Source organism: Triticum dicoccoides, chromosome 3A (assembly GCF_002162155.2).
Source record: "Triticum dicoccoides isolate Atlit2015 ecotype Zavitan chromosome 3A, WEW_v2.0, whole genome shotgun sequence".
NCBI lineage: Eukaryota > Viridiplantae > Streptophyta > Magnoliopsida > Poales > Poaceae > Triticum > Triticum dicoccoides.
Window position 1 is genome coordinate 16,125,440 of NC_041384.1, and position 8,119 is coordinate 16,133,558.

Genomic DNA, 8,119 nt, shown 5'->3' on the forward strand with positions numbered 1-8,119 from the left:
GCGACGTACTGGCTCCTTCAGGCAACGCGAACTGACCTCTTCATCGGTGTGGGGCGGGGTGTGCTCAGGCCAAGCCATGACAGGCAGCCGACGAGGGTACCGCAGGGTCCTCCTGCCCTATTGGCGGTAAATCTAGGGTTAGGTTGTGGTGGGCTCCAAAGGCTGCATTGGATTTGGCCCAAGGAGGGTCCTCTACGCCGGCGGCCTATCTTCTAGGGCTGCCCCAGCGATGATACTGGTTGACCCGAATGCCCCGCGCCAACGACCGATATGGGGGCTGGTGATCCTCCTGGAGGCAGCGTCGATGAATGCGGTAATCCCTTAGGGCGTGACGGTGTATCTTCTATGCCTCTTCTCGACGACGGGCTAGAGAGGTTTAGTTGTGCGCGTTTGTGCGCCTTTTGCGCTCTGGGATTGCTTTCTGTTTATTTCTCTTCGATTAGCTCTTGAGGATTACCTTAATAAGTACATTGTGTATTCTATTGCTTGGGTGGGTGGCTTTATTAATACGGAATCCTACGTATGTTCGCAAAAAGAAAAAGGAATCCTACATAATCAAAAGAAAAAACATTGTAATAAATGTTGAAAATTTCTTTGATCCAAGTGGCCCTCACAGATTTTTGTGAGGCAAAAATGGCCCTTACCGCCGTTGATTAATCTTCGAATCTTCAAAGGTGCGCTTTTATTTTTACATTTTTAAAAGAAGAAGAAGATGATGATGAAAAGGCGGCGGTCAACTTTGGGTGGCAGTTGTTCAACGCTCTTCTTTGTGCTCGGCCACTGTTCTCGGCGGGTCCCACGGTGGTACAGAAACCCCCACGCCATCATCCATCGACGCTCCTCTCTCCGTCTCATTCATGGCTCCTTCCTCTTTCCCCAATGGAGATGGAGCAGAGCACCTTCCTGACTGCTGCTCCTCCGCTGGACCGTACTGAGGCGCAGAGCCAAGGCCTCCCGTCGATCTATCCTGCCGCTGCGGGTGAGGATTAGGAACCCTCTCTGTTTCTTGGAGTTGATTTTGCGCCGGTTCTTGTTCGCCTCAAACATGCCATCCCTGCGGCGCAGAGCACTGATCGCAGTTTGGTTTGCAGTTTTCTTGGGGCTTGGAAGGGGGCCGAGCGGAGCCGCCGAGGCGAGCCTGCAGGGTGAGGCGGAGTGAGAAGGAGGGGCAGAGGAAGAGGAAGAAGGTTTGCCCCCATGCCCTCCCTCCCAGATTCGTTCTTTAATTTCAGATGATCCCTTCGAGATTTGCGAATTGTTGCTTCTTCTAAGCATTCCAGAGCTCACCCATCCCACCGCATTCAGCTTACACTAGTAGTAGTACTAGTACACGTTGAAGTTGTACAGTAAAACAGAGATCTCCTGACATTGGTGGCGGTACTGGTACATACTGTACTAGTTAAATGTAAATGCGATTTCTTTAGGCTAAGCACACCTTTCAACCAAAGCACCTGGAACACAGAGATCAATTTGTTTAGGCTAAGCACTCATTTCAACCAAATCACCTGACTAAAGGGCAAAGGCACACCATTTTCTAAGGTTTAGTGACGAACGAACCTGCTGCTCTTGTAAACTGCAGGCAAAGTTGTCTCAACCAACTAGGCTCATCTTTGCTTGTTGAATTTCTAAACAGATATTGCAGAAAATTCAGAACCCTGAGATTTTGTGACTCTAGTCTTGTGCGAACTCAGCCAACATGCAGTTAACTTATACTAGTGTTTATTTGCAGACTACTGAATTTTTGGAATGTGTTGAACAGAAGGGATTTCTTCAATGTCATTTGCATATGCTTTAATTTCATTTTTTATTGATAGACCATCATGGTCTGGTTTTGACTTGCATATTCAATAGAATTTTGTGGTACACAAAAAAAATAACACACCAACACAACGCCGATACATAACCATCAGCGATTCAGCATACCTTTTCTCCTTACTGTTTTGACATGGTTTCTCTGGTGATCTATGTGCACAGTTTGATCCGGTGAAGCTGAGGAAAACTTGGTCCTGCATTTAAGAAGATTGGCTCCGTAACTGCTGGCAATTCCTCTAGTATAAGGTTTGCTATTTCCGTACCCTTTCTACCTGTTTACTATCTTTATGGATATTTTCTTAGAGTGAAACTGAGGTTTATGCAGCCACATTTTAGCTTGAACAAAGCATTTAGCTAGTAGATATGGAGCTATGCGACTGAAGTGACCCTTTTCAGTATTTCTATACTCAACAATGTCATTCGGATTTTTTATACTGCTTGGTCTGACATTGTAGCTTCATTTTTACATGACCAGACTACCTTCTGTTTACAATATCCAGCCAAACTATGTTGTATATCTTCAGTAGTAAAAATCAAGGGTCTGTTCTGTGTCATCTTAAGAGTGTACTGAAGCTAGATTATTTCAGAGCTCAAAATTTAGGATTTTTTTCACGGTTAAGATGAATTATGCAAAGCCATGTTTACGTTAAATTGTAACTGTAGTGCCATTCGTATGCTCCTATGTACAGTGCCATGCTTATGTTGAACAGTAAAACAGAGATCCTGCATTGCTGGTGGTGCTGGTGGTTAAAAGTAAATATGGTTGTTTAGGATAAGCACAACTTTCAGCCAAATTACTTGGCTAAAGGCACACAAAAAAAGTAAAGGTTTAGTCCAGTTTGATGGATATAGCTTCAGCTCTTTTTGTTCCTGCACCACTCTTCATTAATCATTGCTCACACATTTTTACTATTTCAGGCCACAAAATGACCGTAATAGATTTCATAGATCTGAGTGATCATGATATTATTGACTTGAGCAGCAGCGATGACGAGGCTGTTCAGGAGGATCAGATTGCAACTCAGCACCGGGCGGCGTCGCTTGATAAGCAGGCCGTGTTTGTTGCAGCTGGTGAAGGAAGCCGAGCGGTGCAGGCCGTGTTTGTTGCAGCTGGTGAAGGAAGTCAAGATGAGCAGGCCGTGTTTGTTGCAGCCAGTGAAGGAAGTCAAGATAGGCAGGCTATGTTTGTTGCAGCTAGTGAAGGAAGGCAAGAGGCTTCTGAGCCCGGACATGCTTTGGAAGCTACCGCATCGTCCATGATTATGGAGGAAGCACCTCTTGTTGCAGCTACTAAAGGAAGTCAAGATGTGCATCCTGTGTTTGTTGCAGCTAGTGAAGGAAGGCAAGAGACTACTGAGTCCGGACATGCTTTGGAAGCAACCGCCAAGTCAGTGCGTGTGAAGGCGAAATATCATAAGAAGAACTACCATACCGGCACTCCTAGGAAAAGTCCTAGGCTTATACAGATGGGTGAATGTTGTACCAGTCCTGTGGAAGAGCCAGCAGCCGATTACAAGAGGTCTCGCATGCTCGGGCCAGCAGAAGAATTAGCTGCCTCTACCGACTCAGCTGAAACGGCTGTCCTCACTATGCCACATGTTGGATCAGCGAGTTGTCTTCGTTCTCCAACATCAGCGACATTCGCCGGTAAATTCTTCTCTACCCCTTTGTCATTACAGTTGTGTGTTTATCATGCAAACGATCCATATCAAGCAAACACTACAACAAATTTCTAGTATTTGAAAAGTTTAGCAGTGGCCTTCCTGAAAAATGTTAATGTTGGCCTGCTGTAGGCCCGACTTTCATCACTCCGAAAGCTCAGACTTCTGAAGGTGGCGACGCAAAGTCAGTGAGTGTGAAGACAAAATATCGTAAGAACTACCATACCAACACTCCTAGGAGAAGTCCTAGCCTCATACAGATGGGTGGATGTTGTACCAGTCCTGTGGAAGAGCCAACAGCCGACCACAAGAGGTCTCGCACGCTCGGGCCAGCAGAAGAATCAGTTGCCTCTATCGACTCAGCTGAAACGGTTGTCCTCGCTCTGCCACATGCTGGATCTACGAATTGTCTTCGCTCTCCAACATCAGCGACATTCCCCAGTAATTTCTTCTACATCCTTTTGTCATTACAGTTGTGTCTTTATCATGCAAACGTTCCATATCAAGCAAACATTGCAACTAATTCCTGGTGTTTGAAGTTAACATTGGCCTTCCTAGAAAAATGTTAATAGTGACCTGCTGCAGGCCTGATTTCCACCAGTCCTACAGCTGTGACTTCTGAAGGTGGCGATGCAAAGCTGGTGAGAGTGAAGGCGAAACATCCTGAGAGGAACTACCATATCTTGTCCTTGGTTAGGGAAAAATCACCTCTTGGTACGGTTGTCCTTGCTCTCCAACATGCTGAATCGCCGAATCGTCCTCGCCCTCCAACATCAGCATCATTCTTGTCATTACAGTTGTGTTTTTTATCATGCAAACAATCCATATCAATGCAAGTGTTGCAACAAATTCCTAGCATTTGGAGTTAACAGTGGCCTTGCCAGAAATATGCTAACAGTGATCCTGCTGCAGGTCCGACCTCCACCAGTCCGAAGGCTCTCTTCTCAGAAGATGGCGACGCAAAGCTGGTGACCGGGAAGGTGAAACGTCGTAGGAAGAACTGTCGACCCTGCAAACTAACTCCTTAGGCTGAATCTTTCTGTTGTTGTAGTCCTCTCATAGGTAACCACTCTTGTTGCATCTGTAATGGGATCGATCCGAGCTCGCATTGCCCCATCTCTCTGCATCAAATTCGTCTAGGATGTAGGTTGTGGGTGATTTTTGGACTTGTTTCGTCAAGCACATCATTAATTAGCTGGTATTTTGGTGAGCTTGGAAATGCGCGCAGCTGCTGTTTTCTGGTAGCTTAAGAATTTTTTGTAGGAGTTAATCCTGGCTCAAAGCTGAGATGTAACCAAACCAAAAATTGACCCAGATTTGTGAGAGCAACTGCATTTTGATTTATTTACTTTGCGAAAAAAGTGTGTTTGGCTTTGGTAGATAAAGGCTGAAGCGATAGTTTAGTTCTGTCGGCAGGTGAATTTACTGGTGTTCTTGCTGACCTGCACACCTGGTAATGTTATGCATGACAAAGTGTTGTTGCTGCGGTTCAGAATACAACCTTTTGGAGCATGGCATTTTATTTTAGTTTCGTTTTATTTTTTGCGAAGGCTTGAAAGTTCTTTTAGAATTATTATCGATTTAATGCTAGATATGATGAGAAAATTGCAGACATGCCACGGCCAGCTAGAAGATATGCATCTGACAGAAACGGGAAGATAGGAGGCAATGGTTTGCGAGGGCGCATAACCTTTTTTTTTTGTTGAAAGAACGTGTTGTATTTAACAAACTATGAATGGGCCATAGAGAGAGATTTGGAATTTTAAAAAGAAAATCATTTTCTCCATTAGAAAAGCTAACAATGCAGATTTCTTATATTTGTACATGTCTTCTCTTTGACCTGGAAGCCATCTTTAGTGCAGTTGAAATCACACATACTAGAATGATGATGTAGTAGTAGTAGAAGTGAGCATTCATTCAAAATTTAAAAGAAGGCGTGGGTGGCATCCAGTCCAAAATTTAAAACAATGATGATGTAGAAGTGATTTTTCATATGAAAAATTAAGAGAATGCTGCTACGTGCTTTTTGGTGGAGACCGAAGGGAGCAAGATATGAGCCTCGCCCAGCTTGCAGCTTGCCAATGGCTACAACAATTCCCTGCCACCTGCCAACAATTCCAATGGCTCCAACAATTCCATTGGCAGGTAGCACAGGAGTAGAAGTAGCCAACTGGCCATCCACGTCAAGGACCCAACTTTCTTCTTTTTCTCTTCTTTTTGGGGGCTCGGACTCGACCATACTCCCACCGTCCGAAAATACTTATCGAAGAAATGAATGCATCTACATTCATTTTTATCCTTTTGGGCTGGTTTTGGAGGGAGGGTATGATTTTTGACCGGACTGTCCGCTCGAACGCTTGGGAGAAGTGGGTGGAGTTTGAGGAGTTCCGTCGTAGATGCTCTTAGGTCGCGGGTTCAAGTCCCACCCAACGTGTGACAATATTTTTTCGCATATTATGTTAGGTTGGCAGTGTTACGAAAAGTCCACGGTAAAGATTAGTTAATTTGCGAGCAGTCAAAGGTGCGCTGCTGACGTGGTAGTCACGTGGCCGATTTTCTCCCTTCCGAATCAGTTTCCGCCTTATTTGATCAAATGAACGAGTTTGAAATCAATCAGGTCTCGAGTTGTTGTTGTCCTAAAGCCTGCAAAACAATTTGAGTTCATTGAGTAATGGCGCATTTCACTTCTATGTTCATGCGTAGGAAGAATGCAAGGGTAGGAACAATACTCCCTCCGATCCATAATAATCGTCGCGGTTTTAGTTTAAATTTGCACTAAAACCACAACAATTATTACAAACCGAAGGGAGTATTAAATTTCTGTTCGAACAAATAGAAAGGTCAATTTGCCATAATATGGATTACTATTATTTTTAACTTTTGCATGCTCATGCTAAGCAGAAACAAATTTATTGGTACGTGGAGCACAAGTTACTTTCAAAATGGAACAAAGATGTGACCTTCCAACTGATCGTACACGCACAGAGTATTTCCTGACATTGAGATTGAGATTGCAAATGGAATGACAAAAAACAACGCAAGTCCATACATTTCTCACCAGAATTAGCACCAGTTCACCCGATAACGTCATTAAAGTTCACTGGTAGTGGTAATACTACATCTTGAATGGTTTAATTCAGCTGGATCTCAGCAAGGAATTTTGAGCAGGAGCTGATCGGAATGCATGGTGGTTTGCCATCAGTCCGACCACGGCGAGCTCTTGTCGATGCGCACGTTCAGGGCCACCTCCATCTCCATGCCACCGCCGCCCGCTCCTGGGACCAGGTACACCGCCGGCACCGCCAGGAACGTCGGCTCGCTGGCGGCGACCACGGCGCCCGGCGAGGTGCTGCTCCTCATCTGCATCTCCACCAGCACGATGTCCGTCTTGCCGCCGTTCGACGCCGCCAGGTTCGCCCACATCTTGCACGTGAACCGCGGCCGGGTCGCCGCGCTCGGCCTGGCGCAGACCACGGACACGGCGGACGCGGACGCGCCGAGCGCGCCCACGGTCAGGAGGAACACGCGGCCGTCGTCCTCGCAGACGAGCAGCAGCAGCCGTGGGGCCGACACGGGGACCTGGATCCGGCTCACCTTGCCGTACTGGAAGCTGCGCACCGGCACCGAGTGGACGGTGTTGAGGTGGCCGGCGAGCAGGGGCGCCGCGCCGACGAACTCGCAGCCCGGCTCCGTGCAGCGGCAGGGCGCGTGCGGGCACGCGCTCTGGTGCTCGCCCGCCTCGTGGTAGGTCACGTACTTCTGGCACCCGGCGTTGGGGCACTCGACCCTGGTCGACGACACGACGGCGTCCAGCGCGGGGCAGGGGCCAAAGAGCCCGGCGCCGTCCACGCACGCCTTGCACCGGCCGCAGGGCAGCCGGGTGACGCAGACGCCGCAGGCAAAGTGGCCGCCTTTGCACTGCAGGCACACGTCGGTAAACCAGCACATCTTGTGCAGGAAAGGAAAGAATCCGGAAGAAGGAAGGACCTGGAAGACGGGGGGCTTGAAGGGGAGGGTGCAGAGCGGGCAGTGGAGCACGCACATGTCGATCTTCACGGCGAGCTCCGCCCTCGGGCTGTGCTCCGGCGCCGCCGCAACGATGGCGCCTCCTCCGGCCGCCGCGTCGTGCGCGACGAGCTCTTGCTTCACGAGGTGGCCGTTGGGCGGCTCCAGCCGCGCCTTCTTGGCGCTCTCGTCGGCGTTGTCCATGGCCGACGGCGAGCCCCTGCTCCTCCCCTCGGCCTCGGCGGCAGCGGCCTGCATCCTATCCTACCTACCACCTGGGAAAGGAAAACCCGCTCTGGTGAGTCAAGTCTGTGTGGGGCGAAGCTTTTTGAGACGGCAGACCAAAACGGCCACGCCAAAGGATCGGATATTTTGCACTGACCCTAGCCGATGCCGCACAATCATTTTTAAGAAAGTCCAAAACAAATCTTGAACTTGTAGACGACGTCTAAATTGAACCTTGAACTCCTAATTTTTGAAATGAGCACATCAAATTGTCCGATCCCGGTCTATTATAAACCTTAAGAGCGTTTAGCTGGTACTCACTGACGTGGCATGAGAAACCCTGGGATCATTGACTAGGTCGTGTGTTCCTCCATTCGTTCAGATCGCTTCTTGTTTCGGTTTTTTCCTTTTATGCT

At 47.9% G+C, this 8,119-nt stretch overlaps 2 protein-coding genes across 2 annotated transcripts; one reads left to right on the forward strand and one right to left on the reverse strand.

Moving 5' to 3' along the window:
* The first annotated feature begins 789 nt into the window (after positions 1–789).
* LOC119266725 lies at positions 790–4,817 on the forward strand. The gene is made up of 7 exons (XM_037547989.1): positions 790–979; positions 1,092–1,187; positions 1,975–2,058; positions 2,731–3,459; positions 3,606–3,914; positions 4,059–4,187; positions 4,386–4,817. The coding sequence occupies exons 4-7, from the start codon at positions 2,739–2,741 to the stop codon at positions 4,499–4,501; spliced, it is 1,275 nt and encodes a 424-aa protein (XP_037403886.1). The 5' UTR covers positions 790–979; positions 1,092–1,187; positions 1,975–2,058; positions 2,731–2,738; the 3' UTR covers positions 4,502–4,817.
* Positions 4,818–6,408: 1,591 nt separating this feature from the next.
* LOC119270980 (putative E3 ubiquitin-protein ligase SINA-like 6) lies at positions 6,409–7,802 on the reverse strand. The gene is made up of 2 exons (XM_037552968.1): positions 7,461–7,802; positions 6,409–7,391 (listed from the first exon to the last, which is right to left on the reverse strand). Exons 1-2 carry the CDS (start codon positions 7,734–7,736, stop codon positions 6,672–6,674), a joined length of 996 nt encoding a protein of 331 aa, XP_037408865.1. The 5' UTR covers positions 7,737–7,802; the 3' UTR covers positions 6,409–6,671.
* Positions 7,803–8,119: the final 317 nt, after the last annotated feature.

Coding starts and splice junctions, on each gene's coding strand:
- LOC119270980 (XM_037552968.1), bottom strand. CDS start 7,736: ATGCAGGCCGCTGCCGCCGAGGCCGAGGGGAGGAGCAGGGGCTCGCCG. Junction 7,392..7,460: donor TCAAGCCCCCCGTCTTCCAG/GTCCTTCCTTCT, acceptor GTGTGCCTGCAG/TGCAAAGGCGGCCACTTTGC.
- LOC119266725 (XM_037547989.1), top strand. CDS start 2,739: ATGACCGTAATAGATTTCATAGATCTGAGTGATCATGATATTATTGAC. Junction 3,915..4,058: donor AACATCAGCGACATTCCCCA/GTAATTTCTTCT, acceptor GACCTGCTGCAG/GCCTGATTTCCACCAGTCCT. Junction 4,188..4,385: donor TAGGGAAAAATCACCTCTTG/GTACGGTTGTCC, acceptor ATCCTGCTGCAG/GTCCGACCTCCACCAGTCCG.